Source organism: Colletes gigas, unplaced genomic scaffold (genome assembly GCF_013123115.1).
Source record: "Colletes gigas isolate AHSC1104 unplaced genomic scaffold, ASM1312311v1 Colletes_gigas_Sc00004, whole genome shotgun sequence".
Classification (NCBI taxonomy): Eukaryota; Metazoa; Arthropoda; class Insecta; order Hymenoptera; family Colletidae; genus Colletes; species Colletes gigas.
The window spans coordinates 5,083,144-5,097,952 of record NW_025106633.1 but is presented as its reverse complement, the minus strand read 5'-3'; the positions used below and the strand labels follow the sequence as shown (position 1 = coordinate 5,097,952).

The 14,809-nt window shown below is 44.4% G+C and overlaps 3 protein-coding genes across 3 annotated transcripts; all 3 read right to left on the bottom strand.

Annotated features, from left to right (window-relative positions):
• Positions 1 to 15: 15 nt before the first annotated feature.
• Positions 16 to 4,006, bottom strand: LOC122394885 (homeodomain-only protein-like). Its single transcript, XM_043392072.1, has 3 exons — positions 3,709 to 4,006; positions 1,140 to 1,327; positions 16 to 928 (listed from the first exon to the last, which is right to left on the bottom strand). The coding sequence occupies exons 1-3, from the start codon at positions 3,839 to 3,841 to the stop codon at positions 857 to 859; spliced, it is 393 nt and encodes a 130-aa protein (XP_043248007.1). The 5' UTR covers positions 3,842 to 4,006; the 3' UTR covers positions 16 to 856.
• Positions 4,007 to 4,651: 645 nt separating this feature from the next.
• LOC122405147 (cilia- and flagella-associated protein 61-like) lies at positions 4,652 to 8,305 on the bottom strand. The gene is made up of 9 exons (XM_043409683.1): positions 8,155 to 8,305; positions 7,675 to 8,100; positions 7,446 to 7,615; positions 6,539 to 6,751; positions 6,391 to 6,495; positions 6,060 to 6,137; positions 5,887 to 6,003; positions 5,731 to 5,796; positions 4,652 to 5,429 (listed from the first exon to the last, which is right to left on the bottom strand). Exons 1-9 carry the CDS (start codon positions 8,303 to 8,305, stop codon positions 5,241 to 5,243), a joined length of 1,515 nt encoding a protein of 504 aa, XP_043265618.1. The 3' UTR covers positions 4,652 to 5,240.
• LOC122405146 (cilia- and flagella-associated protein 61-like) lies at positions 8,213 to 13,155 on the bottom strand. The gene is made up of 10 exons (XM_043409682.1): positions 12,974 to 13,155; positions 12,364 to 12,498; positions 12,024 to 12,184; positions 11,816 to 11,942; positions 11,367 to 11,732; positions 10,981 to 11,207; positions 9,411 to 9,946; positions 9,076 to 9,320; positions 8,700 to 8,894; positions 8,213 to 8,458 (listed from the first exon to the last, which is right to left on the bottom strand). Exons 1-10 carry the CDS (start codon positions 13,153 to 13,155, stop codon positions 8,332 to 8,334), a joined length of 2,301 nt encoding a protein of 766 aa, XP_043265617.1. The 3' UTR covers positions 8,213 to 8,331.
• Between the last annotated feature and the right edge of the window lie 1,654 nt (positions 13,156 to 14,809).

Genomic DNA, 14,809 nt, shown 5'->3' with positions numbered 1-14,809 from the left:
TAGTAGCTTACGCAACTTTATGTAACATTTATTCGAGTAACTGTGTTATACAAATATATCCATTTTAATTCGCGTTTCCTTTTTGTACATACGTCCGTGATGCTTATTATTAGTACAACTATCCGTGAATACAGTAGAATATATTTATGGTACCTGCTTCCGCCGGTACAGCGTTATAATTAATATAATTCTCCCTCGATTAGGTCATATATTAAATAATACATAAGCTAGGATTAATACTCGCTGGTAATGTCTTATTCGCTCGGCATCCCTATGATCAACGCTAGATTTACGGATATTGATTGCACATATTTCGGTTACATTAAAACAGGGATTTCCTTCTAATTAGGATATATATTTGAATCATTGCATCGATAAAATCCAACATAAATCCCATAAATCTAGCGTTGAATAACATTGAGATGTTCAAAGTAAATAATCGTAACAATTTTCGTTTGTCTTCCACGGTGATCGAGACGTAAAATTATTTCGTGGATCGTAAAGATTAAAAATCGATCACCGTCGAGACAAACAATGGTTAGAGACGTTAAAAAGAAGCTAAAACAACTACGATTAATCCTCTATCGAGGATTGTTCTACTTGCGGTTACTCCTTGAGAAACCAATTTTTGGTACCGTCGCTCCCCTCCCTCGACTCCGCTACGCAATTACAATTAACATAAATAAATCGATATTTCACGCGGGTCTAAGTTAATAACATCTACGCAAGAGCACGTTTGCCCGTAAGCTGAAAGCAAAAGAAGATCGACGAACGATGGATCATCGTCGGTCCGTATACGAATTACATTTTCAGGTACACGAGTACGATAACGTTGGAGTGGTTGCAACGTTAGGCATCAATGTAAACCAAGGTTTCCCCCCAGCCCCTGCTCCTTCCTCCACTGAGCCAATCGGATGCGGTACCAGGCCTGCAGAACAAGAATTAGTCAAAAAGAGAAGAAATAATTGAGATTTCACTTAAACGGGTCAACGCTTCCATATGCAAATCACGTCCAAGCGTGGCTCACATTTGGAAATCAAATTGTTTAAGTATCTAAAATTGTGCTGGTATTTCTAAGTCTCAACACTGTTCAAAAGTATATATGTTTTTTTTAAGGCGAGGGAAAAGGGGATACAAACCTCGACGTCAGCTTCGGAGAGTCCTGTTTCCGCCGCTAATAGAACCACATCCGCCGCGTGAGGTGCTCTGGGCCATCTGTTGAACTGTTCTTGAAGAACGGCCTCCTGATCTTCCGTCAATCGAATCACCCGAATGTCCGATCCTCCCCTACTCGGGTATTGCGGAGAAGGTGATCGCATCATTTTCTCTGCAAACAGTACAACGGGCTCAATAGTGGTCCAAGGGTGTTCGTTCAGCTAACGCAATGTGTCCAGGCAGGACTATCCACTATGAATTGCACCCACCCGATTGGACCTTTACAAAGGAAAATGGTAGGTTCTTATGAAGAGAAAAGAAGTAATTTTCCAGTATGGTAATGCTTGGTCTCATACAGCAAGAGATACACTGCAAAAGCTGAGTCTAAAAATGGCAACTTGCAGGTTCAGGACTGAGGGAATTTTATAAATTAAGTATCATATATTTGAAGTTACTTTGGGAGATACAAAGTAATGAATATATTTTAGATAAAGATCAAACTATTACTTTTTTCTTTAAAATCTCTAAAGACAAAGGAAAATGACAGGTTCTTGTGAAGAGAAAAGAAGTAATTTTCCATTATGGTAATGCTTGGTCTCATAGAACAAGAGATACACTGCAAAAGCTGAGGCTAAAAATGGCATCTTGCAGGTTCAGGACTGAGGGAATTTTATAAATTAAGTATCATATATTTGAAGTTACTTTGGGAGGTACAAAGTAATGGTGAATATATTTTAGATAAAAATCGAACTGTTACTCTATTCTTTAACACCTCTAAAGCTTATGGAGTGACTCTCGTGAGAAATTCTATAAAAGGCACCTTCCTTTTTCAGTGGCGAACGAGAAGAACGTGCCCAGAGACTTACAAAGGCTCACTTATATTAATTTAAAATTTAAATAGACGCTTGTTTATGGGGTGACTTCGTAACATTTTGTCATTGTTTCTAGTCCACGGTGCCCGTTTGGAACGAAAGAGTGACCGTCGTGGCGCGGTCTGTTTAGAGCCAGTGCCGACGAAGGGAAAAATCGCGGCAATTATCGCGACAAAAGACACGTGAATCACCGCTACGTGTCGCAAATATGGGTCTCGAATATTCCCTTTTACGGGGGAGAAGAGCGTGCCGGTACGCCGTAAAGGCGCGAAGAACCGGTCGCCCGGTAAATTGACATTCATTACATAAGTACGTCTCGCATTATCACTTTCTGGCGAGTTATATTACGGAGGCGTGGCGAGCGTAATAGTTGTATAATAACGCCGGTATTACGTAAATATGTGCGATTCTATTTTGCATCCGCGGTATTAACGAGCGTGCCCGCTAACGAGGGCAGAGTCGCGTTAATTGACGGAGAACGACGCAACTCGCGCCGCGATTCATTCAACGAGCATCTTTTTAGCCAACGACGCTCGGATCTCGCTCATAGTTTCGCGGTGAGGCGTCGTTACTCTGGTTTCCCGTTTATTTTCACGGGTCTTCGAGGACCGAGACGTTTTACTGCGCCGGGAAACGAGAATAGCACGGCATTGACCCGACCTCAGGGTCTCCGTGCTTTTGGATTCGTTTCAAGAGTCTCGATTCCGTCACGTCGCAAATAACAGAACTCAGACTCCTCGGTGCAATATGCAACCATTTCACAAATTACGAAGAAACATAAAATTATGAATTAGACTATGGTGAAATGTTTCTTAGCATGACTGCTGGAAACTTTGATTTTAGACAATTGTAAACTACGTAACAAACATCTCAACTTGAGAATTAATCAGTTCCACAGTGAAAAGTACCGACTAACGCGATAGTCAAGGTGTTAAAACACTATTCCACTAATCTCTATTAGAATAAGTGAAACGTAATATTGGGAACACGATTGTCCTGTAGAGTGGCTCGTGATTTTCCCACCAAACTATTTTTGAATTTACAATTTTCTAAATTGACTAACATCGTCTCGTAGATTATACATAAACTATTCTATCTAATAATCTCGAAGAAAGTAGAAAAGTGTAATCGTTAGCGTCTTGTGTTAACACTTTACTTTCCACAGTGAAAAGTCCCGACTAACGCGGTAGTCAAGGTGTTAAATCACTATTCCACTAATCTCTATTAGAATAAGTGAATCATAATATTGGGAACATGATTGTCCTGTAGAGTGGCTCGTGACTTTCCCACCAAACTATTTTTGAATTTGCAATTTTCTAAATTGACTAACATCGTCTCGTAGATTATACATAAACTATTCTATCTAATAATCTCGAAGAAAGTAGAAAAGTGTAATCGTTAGCGTCTTGTGTTAACACTTTACTTTCCACAGTGAAAAGTCCCGACCAACGCGGTAGTCAAGGTGTTAAAACACTATTCTGCCAACCAATCTCTATTAAAATAAGTGAAACATAATATTGGGAACACGATTGTCCTGTAGAGTGGCTCGTGACTTTCTCACCAAACTATTTTTGAATTTACAATATCGTAAATTGACTAACAGTCTCGTAGATGATACATCAACCATTCTAACTAATAATCTCGAAGAGTATAATCGTTAGCGTCTTGAGTTAGCACTTACTCGGCTCGACGAATCTGACTTTTCGCTGTGGCTGTGTCCAGGAGTCATTGCGATCGGGATAGACGGTGCGACGCTCGCATAGGTAACACTTTCGTTCGTAGAAGTACGAGGAAATGGGTCTGGGCCTGTCCATTTCGACGCTCGTATGAAAGATCGTTTATCGAGAAACGTACTGGCGCGCGGTTGACACGCGACTGGTTTTGCCGCGATCGGTTTTACGCGTATAATAATATAAAAATGCAAATCGATGCGTACACGTGGGAGAAGATCAGCCTTGACGGGATGCACGTATCTAACGAGAGTTTCATACGAGATTACTTGCCAAAAAGGTTAATTATACGGGGGCCGCTTCCGCCTCCTGAATCACCGGCCGATTAAGATGAAAGATATTTGGCCGCTTCCTTGCGACACGCAATTACCTCGACATCCCGATACACCTTTTTTTATATCGTTTTATCCGTAGATAGCGCGATAAACAAAGTACTCGAGCGACATGCGTCGAACGCGGACGTAAATTACTGGTTGAATCGCTCGTTTCAGAGAACGCACGAGGAAAACGAAACCACGAATGTGTTGATAATCTACGTTACGTTCGTATTATTAGATCGTTGTACGTAAAATAGCAGCATTCTCAAACTAATGGATCTTATCCTGTTTGTGAGAATGAAAATCGTTAGTAAAAGACGATTCTTATGAATCAAATTGGAGCCTACAATCTACCATTTTAAATAATGAACATCGACCTAAGGTAGTTCCAAAAATTTCGAGCAACAGAACTAAATCAAACTTCACCTTCGTTAAAAAAAAGTTACGGTGGACTATAAATAACAAGTATAAGGCATACATTTTTGTATTGTATTTCTAAAACATGTTGGTTTGTATTCTTATATTTTACCAATTGATCTAAAATTTAATTTTCAGGCCCAATAATGAAAAGGATTGTGCACCGCTAATGGACGTTCAAGGACTCGCATTCTCGAATTTTTTATCAGTCCAGAGAAAAGGAGAGGGGAAGAAACGCCTGAACGAGATCCGCGGGAGCAGTTCCGCGTTAGCCGTGACGCTTCTGTAACGCGTTTTTGTTGTTGTCGTTGCGTGACAGCGTGGGCGGCGCGGCGTGTCGACGCCGCCTTGAGCTGTCTTTATGGAGCAGCGTCGCGGAATGTTAAACTTGACCTACAGATCGGATCGCATACCAAGTATGTAGTCGCGGACGCGTCGATCGAGGACGATTTCCGAGGCGATCGCTGCTCAATGTGAGAAATTCGCCCAGCCGTGACGCGATCCGTCATTTCGTTGGACGCCGCCATCGTAAAGTCTCTTTCAAAGATCGTATAACCCGCGATAAAGACCCGTGCAACTCGTACTTTTAGGACCCAGGGATCAGAAATAACAGTTACATTAAAAATTTTTATATCGAGAATCGTCCATTAGGCTCGAAGAGAGAAAAAACAGTCGTCGCGATCGTTTATTTCGCGCCTGGCCGTTCGAGAAAGCGTAAAATAGAAACGGTCGCGGAATCGGCGAGCTCGCTAGAGATACGTGTACAGAGGACTGTCCTCGTTGTCGGCGTATAATTCACGCAACTTTCCAGGCGTGCAATACACGGGTATATCCTCCTCGGAGAACTGCAGGAAGTCCAGCAGGCTCTCCTCGAGCTCCTGCTGGTACACCGACCCGGCGTATTTCTCTTCGATTCGACGTCGATCGTTTTCCGGTATCTGAAGAGTCGTCGAACGATGAGAAACGAAAGAGAAAAGGTGGACTGTACTATAGCATTTAAGACAACGGTCATCATTGTTGCAAAAGCTTGTCCAAGAATTATTAATAAGTTTCATTGGATATATGAAAATTATTCTTATTATTAAATAACTTTTTTCTGTATCTCGATTTGGACATGTTGGTAATCGTACACAATCTGGTATATTTCGGTCGGTGAAATATCAAGGGAGCGTAAAAAATAATTAAATAGACTCGCGGTGAATACTATAGTACAGTGAAAAGAATCTTCGAGTCACTCACCGGCTCCCATTTTGATTTTACTAGAGCGCGGATGCAGTCATCGACCAAAGACGAACCGGGAATCGCCTGTCACGAATTTTAATATTGTTTAATTTTAATATAGTTGCTTTGGGACTAAATTTCAAGTTTATAGTCCCCATTGTGGTATAGTGTTACCGTTTTGGACAGCAACGTGGCTCGGTTCTCCACGCGAAGGCACTCGAATCTGTCGTAGAAGATCGCCATTGCCCACGGCTCCCGGAAGTACGCGTACAAGTCCGAGATCAGCGATTTCTGTCGCGACCAAAATGTCTACCACTCGTAATATCGACAATATTTTAACAACCTACTTGGAAACGCGTCTTCAACTCGTTCAACAAGCTCTCGTGCTTTCCGTACAACTTAATCACGTGGTGCAACTCGAAATTCTGAAATATCGTGCGATCTAAGAACAGGAAGTTTGCGTTCCATCCACCAAAAAGAGGACAATACGAATGAAACAGAAACTTTTCGCTATAACTATAATAAATAGAGTTTTCTTATATGATATGTTAAAAATGGCTTATGCAGAACAATAGCTGTGAAAGTTTTATATTAAAACGAATATTCTAGAATCTGTTTCACCTAAAAGGCGTTCGTTTCACTGGTGTCCTCTTTTCGTGAACGATAAAATGGCGCTACCTTTTTGTTGCAGCACGTTATCGACTCGACGGAGTCGAATCTGTTCAACCGTATGCGAAAGTAGCCAATTTCCGAGGCGCAGGAGCCTGTTTTCAACACCGAACCCTAAACAAGGACTTGAAAATGAGGTAACGCGGGGAATACTCACGTAGGAATTGCAACGAGTCGCCTGTTTTCGAGGGACGGGTCTCCCAGGTTTGCGAACGTGAAGGTACCGATAACCACCGGGCAAAGTGCAGGCTACGACGTTCGCGGAACGAAACAATGGCGGCGTCGAGCAAGCTTTGCTCTTGACCACCGACGAGGATACTTTACTGCCTCGTTGCTGGGCGTCGATGGCCGATCGCAGGACCTTCGCCAGCTTGCAACGATCAACATGTGTTTTGCATAAATTGAGGTACTACACGTATTACTAACTTTTACTCCACGAAAGAATCGTCAAGATTTGCTTCCAAACTACTTGGTGTAAACCATTTTAAAGACGAATTTTCTCCTTCACGTATGTTTCTTTCCTCAAACATGTTACTAGACTGCGGATCTTTATGCAAATTAATATTTTTATTAATAGAATTAATGAAACGGAAGCTTAGTAAAGGGTTGTCGCTAAATACAATTTATATTTTTGTAATTTTTTGAGAATTAAATGGATAAACATCCGCAGTTTACGTGTTACACCTTCCTTCATTGCTTTATTTTGCAACCCAGAAGCCTTAAACTCCGATTCAACGACTGTTAGCTGGCAACAAACTCTCTCGTCCCTGGCTCAGCGAGCTCGATCCTCGATCTTCGATCACGCTACGCTGTTAAACCTCACCCACACACGTTTGACGCTAGTGCCACGGGTCGTCGAGCGCCCTGAACTCCACGTGCATTCTTCGAATCCGTTCGCTCTGTTCTCGCGACCGATACTCCGAGCGTGAACGTTCGCTCGATCTCGACCGTGTCATTCATATTCAACCGTACGATCCGCGGCGGGAAATATCTCCGACGCGCTTAGAATATTATCGTGCTCGTGCAACGAGTCTTTGAAAGCGACCAGGGTCTGCTGTACTAACTCTCGTGCCGATTTCTACGCTGTCGTAGTACTTGTGCTGTTGGGAATCGGCGCAGTACTTTCTGGAGTATTTGGTGACGGTACCAGCCGCGAAGATCGACGGATCGTTCGTCCTGAACTCCGGATCTATGACCAGCTGACCGTCGAACACCAGTCCGGACCTGCAGATCGCTGAAACGGATCAATTTTAATTTGTTTAGACTCGATGGCCAGGGTGTTCGATCGATCACCCAAAAATAGCTCCATGTTGATCGTTTTCTCGTTGAAGTTGACGAAGACGTCGCACTCCATAGTCCTGGTTCTGCCCTCGGATCGCAGAACGATCGCCTCTATGAATTTTCCCTCGATCGAGCTCCTCAGATGCCAATCGATCAGCTCCCAGTTCATGAGTACTTCGACTCCGCTGTTCGAAATCGAATTCATCGTCTCCGCGTACACCTTTAATACATCGACGACTCGTTTTACGACCGATTTGTGAGAAACGATCTCCCCGATCTCTCGTACTTCGCAGTCGTCGAAGAAGACGCTCTCGCGAGACTCGTTCGCCGGCAACGGCGGCTCGATCAAAGTGATCCAAGCGCCGTTTATTCCGGATTCGAGCAGTCCTTGAAGAGCGCAATAGCAGTCTATATTGTGCCCGTAGAGAACGATCCTTCCTGAAAGGGAACGCGTTCAAAGATTTCGCTCTCCACCCAAAAGGAACAACCTACTTTCGTCCTGAAAGTCGCTCATCGACAGTTGGATCTTCTCCAAACACGCCACCGCCTGCACGTCGTCGTTGATCGTCAAACAATTCCAGGGCGTTTCGTGTTTCGGGAACTCTCTGTTCGAGAAAGAAACGAGACTAATGCGGTTCTCCATTCGATCGTTCGAAGCTTGGTTCTCGTTTACCCGCTCTTTTGCGCCTCCAGCTCCTCGCGAAACCGTGGCCTCTGGTATTGCAATCCGCAGGTCAGTATCAAGTAGTCGTACGTGATGTTCCCTTGATTCATCACCGTCACGTACTTCTCTTTCCTATTGATCGCGCGGACGTAAGCACGGACATTGTTACCACCATTCAACGACATTTGCAACGCCTGTTGTCAATTGCCTGACAAAGAGACCTCTCAAGAGCTCTGACGCTCGCTTTTAGCTTTTGCACACTCGCAGGTGTTAATTGGCATTCGGTTTCGGGGACAGATAGTTTCTTTAACCGCCTTAGAGACTGTTTTAGATCGATAGATCCAAGATAAAGTGTGTTTGAGATCGGTAATACCTGTTAATCGTTACCACCGTGCCGTAGATGACGTTGATCCAAGCACGTGCTACGACCAGACGACGATAATCTCGACAGTATCGACCTCGAAAGGGAATCGAACGCACGATCGCGCCGCCATGTTGTTTCTCGAAGGGCAAACCGTTCGGCGATATCAGCGTGAGATTCGCGAATCGCACTGAATCTAGAGTGGGCCTGAAAATATGTTAGATTCCCAGCGATACTTTCTAATTTTTCAGGTTCCCCCATGTTTGATGTAAATTACGCCACGAACATAGATGGCGGAGAATCAGAGAAACGCGGCAACTCCGTTTCTCTTCCTTTCGTTACACGTTTGCAATTAGCACTTTCTTCGAATATCTTTGAATAATCTCACCCTAAGGCGAGGTGTTCCATGAAAGCGACTCCGCAGTCGGAGGCGCCCACGACAACGACTTTCGCGTCGACGATAAAATGGCCGAGGTTCGCCAACCTGGGCGTCGTCATGAAAAGCGCGAAAGGTTCGCTGGTCGTTTTGGGCTTATCGGTTTCCGCGCAGCCATGGAACTTGTACTCGATCCTCTGTCGAGGATTGACGAAGACCATGGCGTCCAAACAGGTCGCTAGGGGCTGCGAACGAGTCTGAAACCGCGGACGAAAAAAGGGGTTGAAGGGGATTTATGGTAAATAAATTTAGAATCGTAGATTTTGGGTGAACTCGAGAGCGTTTACCAGAGCGCTCAAGGCGCGTTCCTCGAGCCGATAATACAATACTGCCAAGCCGCTGAGACGCATCATTTCGCGGAAGAAGAACCGCAGATGAACAGAGAAGATCGGCGTTAACACGAAATGCAAGATGCAACCGTGAGCGTCATAAGCCACATTCTGCGTCGCCATGTAATCCTCCACGTGGTACCGTCTTTTGATGAACACGACGTCCTTCTCGGCACTAATTGCACGATCGGATGCGCTAATAGAATATGATCGAAGAAGTTCACGGGTCGAAGGAATTACCAGAGAATCGCCACGCCGATTATCGCATCGTTCCATTGGAAGACGTAACAAAACAGGTCGGAGCGTCGCTTCGTCACCGCCGCCTCCAAGTCGCTCAGCGTGTTCTCCGCCTTTGGAATTCCGCGCAAAAGCTGACAGACGTCTTCCCAATCCTCGAGAAGGCCCTCGCGAGTCGTTAGTCGCCCCAAAAGAGACGCTCGATGCGTAGCGTACAGCGTCATCGGATAATCTCTGTTGCATCTCAATGGTACGCGCTGCGCCATTCGAACGCGCAATAGTCTCTCGTTTAATGACGAAAAACTGGGCCCACCAGATGGAGGAGGGTTGGAAGTTCGAATAAATGTAATAGAATTAAATATTTCGAAACAAAGTCTCCAACCCTTAAGTGAACTCTCGATCTCGACTGAATTATTTCGATGTTGATTTTTACCAAATTGGTAAATGGAAATTGACTCTTCGATCACTTACTACTAACTCAAGCACTCTTTCTCACGAAATAGATAGTAAACACTCCAAGCAAACATATCTTTTTTTACATTCTTTGCACATGTATTCTGCCCTACATAATCACTTTAAAACAATAATATCCCTGTTTCCTTGAAATAATCGAGTAAAAAGGGTTAAAGCATTTAAAAAATAATGAACTAACGAAGGATTAGGCCCCAATAATTCACTTAAGAGTTAAATTTCTCCATGAGCAATCTGGTGGTCCCGATTAGATTGCAATAAGCGAGGGAGCACTGTGTGTCAAAAGCTATCTCGCAGATATTTTGCAGTACCAAGGGTTTTCCATGGTTAATTCGTAGTTTTGGCCAACTTTCAACGTACCACGAAATTTTCCAAGAAGGGTAGAAAGGGATGGGACGACGGCAGGAGGATAACGCAGTAGTCCAGGTCAGGGAAACACTCAAAGGCAGCCTCGAGAAAGTTTCTACAGCAGCGGTTCTTGATCTGTGGCTGCCTCGCGAAGATCTCCACAACGAACGCGTTCACATCGCCGCGATAGATCGGCTGCGGAGGAAGCTGGATCTCTTTCGGCGGCAGCATCTCGCTCGATTTGATCGATGGGACGGTGAGTCTTCCTTCGTCAAAGAGGTAAACGGTGTTGCAAAGTCCAAGTCTCAGAGACGGGTAAAATAAATAGCGACTTCTCGATATTTATTCCATTTAACAGACACCGAGACGAGCTTTCAACGCGAAATAGAGTCGTTTTGTCTCACATTTGTTATTCAAATTTTGCTTCTGGATAAGAAATTCACCTTCTGGCGTTTAAGACGTTCGAACTCACGTGGAATATCGAGCAAAGTGTCCTGAAACACGCTGGTCTGCATTTTCGAGCCGTAGTTATCGCTAAAATTATCGGTGATCGATGACTCGGAGAGAATGTCGCTCTTCGAGAAAGTAATTGGCTTCTCCGTAAACTTTTCGTCCCGACGATCGTTCAAGTCTTTCAAGCTGTTGCTTTCGTTAGGTTCCTCCAAATCCTCCGCGGATATCAGCGTCGACAAGCTGTCTCTGTACAGAATACGTCTAAGGAACTATATGATCGAAGAAAAAAGAACTTCAACCCTTTGCAACGATTGCAATTTCATCTACGATCGTCTATCAAAGAGACTTCAATGCCTAGGTGTTCTCAGAGGGTTAAAATCGTTTGTAGATTATGGATCTCCCAACCCGTAGATCCTCTTCGTTCGAGGCTTTCCCGAGAAAATGGAGAAGAAGGTCTCGCTGGCCGGTTCCATGCTCCCCGGAGGGAAAACGTCGTCCTCGCTGGGCTTCCTGAGACCGTTGTAGGGTCCAAGCTCGAAGTTCTCGTTGAGAGCGTCGACGTCTACTCTTCTGTTGAGGAACATGACGCCAGTGGCCAGGCCGTCGTGGTCCTCGGAGACGATCAGCTGCCTGTAATCGTTGGGATAACGAACCATCTCGCTGACGTAATACTCCCCGTAAAACTCCTCCACGAGACGCGACTCTGCGCCGATGATCGGTATCACCAGGTCGTTATCCTCCTCTCTGTCGCGCGGGAATGTTTCGTTCTCAATCGTCGTACAGCCGTTCATTTAAGAGCTTTTCGTTTCCCGAGAAGTTCAGGAAGCGTTCGTACAAATGTTAATTAGCCTCACACGATGCGTCGGATCCTCAGCCGGGAGTTTTTCGAATGACGAACGGTCACGTAGAGGGACTGCACGGAGTACGTGTTCGTCGAGCACTTGGACGAGATCCTGATCATCTGCTGCTCGAACACGTCCGCTGAAAAAAGTCCCAGCGAGAACTGTTCGCGGTCTCTGGTCGGGTCGCGTCATCGACCGGGGGATCGATTCGAGGGGTCACCTGGAATAACCCGCGGAGGTAGCACGAGGATCACGTGCAGGAGATACGAGGCGACGTCGAACAGCCCGGTCAGAAGGTCCTCGAAGAAATGACCGGTGTACCGTCTGTCCCACACGAGGAAGTGCACGAACATCGAGTCCCTTTCCGTCACGTTCTCCAACCTTTTTCAAACGAAACCCGGACCTCGACGAAGGATTCTCAAAAAATTGTTTCTTTGCATGCACACGAAAGCATGAAATTTCAAGGCAGCAACGATGCTTGATATTTGACGTTTGGTGCTTGAAACGAACTTATGTTCCGTTCCAATAATTGGACTCTAATCGTTTCTAATCGCGTTTACCCGTATAGCGTGCCCAACCAGGCGGGCCAATCTTGAGCGATCACCGACGGCACGTTGGGATAATTGCAGAGGCACATGCCCGACACGACGTCCCGTTTCTCGTTGCACTGGACCACGGACAGGCAGGACGCCTCGCTAAATATGGCGTAACCGTGTATTTTAAACAATTTTTTTAAACCTCCAAAACTTTAACAAGCTTTAGTTCCGTAGGAATGGTTGTGCCGTGTGAATGTTTACTAATTGGTATGGCTGAGGAATGTTTCGAGTGAATTTATTATAGAGCGAACGCAGCGTGTTCTGGTAAGATTGGACCAGGTGTGAAAGAAAATGAATTCGAAGAAGCATATAAGCTTCGGGAAAAGCACGTAGTCTAAAAGTTTAGTCTAGAGTCAAAAAGTCGATTGAGAGAGTCCTTTAACAAGCCCTCAATCAAGGAATTGATATTCTCGATTTTCGTCATATTTTGACCTCTAAAATCTCTCATTGAAATTTTTCCCAAGGATAGTCGAACACCCTGTATATTATTAAAAGTCGAAAAATTGTTTCCCTGCAAATTCTGCAGTTCGAAATTGCACCTCAGAGAATAAATCGAATTAAATAGACGAGGTACTAGATTCGTCCAAGGTCGGTTTCGCCAAAGATTTCGAACGTGTCCGGTCGAATCAGCCTCTCCAGAATGGGCAGGTCAGAGTGTTCCATGCGTCTGACGGTCAGGTGGATCCCCGACGACATATCTTCGCTCTTTCGTCCACGGTGGACCGCCTTCGCCTCGTCGAACCAAAAATCCATCATCTTGCAGCAGTTATAAGAAAGCTCGATACCGTTCCACCGAACTGAAGTTTGACTCTTTAAAGTTTTCCCGGCCACGTTCACTGATCGAGAGCGACTCGACAAATTTTCATCGGGGACGGGTTAATCGACCGCCAAGGTCGACGAGGGTCCGGGAGCCATTCCGCGAGATCGAATTACGGCGCACGAGGGCTTATTACGCTTTTGCTGGTCTTGATTGGCCGCTGAGGACGGCACGCGGCCACGAGGAAAATAACGAAGCTGCTTTCGATCGTTCGAGCCGCCAATTTACTTGTCATTCGATTCTAAACAAGCAAAATTAGCTATTTTACGAACCAACGCGCCGTAACGCGTTGAACGATACTTAGCAAATGGCGGCTCCGTTCCGGTTCGAACGTACACTTTTAACGCTGGAGCTACCAGAAGTGGTCGAAATGATTTGCAATTTACATTTATTTCCCATTTTATTGCACATTTCTTCGAGAATCTATCATTTCAATTTCTTTGGTATAAATAAATACACCATAATTGTCGGTAATTCTAGTGTTAACCCCTTGCAGTACAATCTGACTCGTTATTAGTTCTTTATACTTATATTGACGATGAAGTCTAATATTAAATTCGCAAAATATTAGTAAAACAAACCTGTTCTGTTTTACGAACGAATTTGACCAAAATGAAAAATTATATTGCAATTAAATCGTAATCGTAGGTGGAGGGTTTAATGGCGACGTTTGGTCGTCGAAGACTGTGCAAGGGGGAATACGTCGGTGGTCGCTGAGACGTCGAGAAAGGATGCAGGATGTCTCGATGAGGATCGTTTGCGAATCGATCCCCTGCAAAGGGAAACGATCGATCGAATTACCGGGTGTCGACCGACCGTGGGAAAAGCGAGTCTGGCTATATGGGCCCGACAAGGCGACCGACTTAACGCCCGCAAAAAAGGTAATAACGAAACTCCGCGAACGATTTAAACGGAGGGGCAAAGTAATTGCTTAGCGTTCTCCCTCCATCTTCTTTCACGGCCTGCTTGCCTTTTGTCGCGGACGTCTCGCGTTAGGCCACGTTCACAATTCGATCTCTTCTTGCTTATACAACTAGACTGCGGACGTTTATGCATTTATGGGAAATTTTAATTTCTAAAAAACTACAGAATTTAGTTAATATGCAAGAATATAAGAAATACTTAAAGTAAGGTAATTATTATATCTAGGGGTAGAGACAACCCTCTGCAAAGCTCAAATTTCATTAATTTTATTAATAAAAATATGAGTTTGCATGAAGATCCGCAGTTTACTAATAACATACGGTTTCCTATCGTCGATCAGCGATATCATACAGTGATTTTGTGAAACATCTTTCAGAGATGAACACAAAGGACTAGCTCTTAAAGCGAAATAAATGTTCACGAGTGATCGATGTATCAAGTTGAAATTTGGTAAAGGAGTGAGCGGCGGATTTAGACAGAACCTGTCGATCGGAGCATTATTGGTATGCGAGGACAGATTAGAAAGGAGTAAATTAAACAGATAAATAGGAGAGTTTGCAAGCAATAACCTTGCAAACGAGACAAAATGGTGGACCCAAAGGAATACCACTATCGAATCGACCGTGGAACTAACGACGAAGATCGTAAAATTTCATAGAGAAAATGATG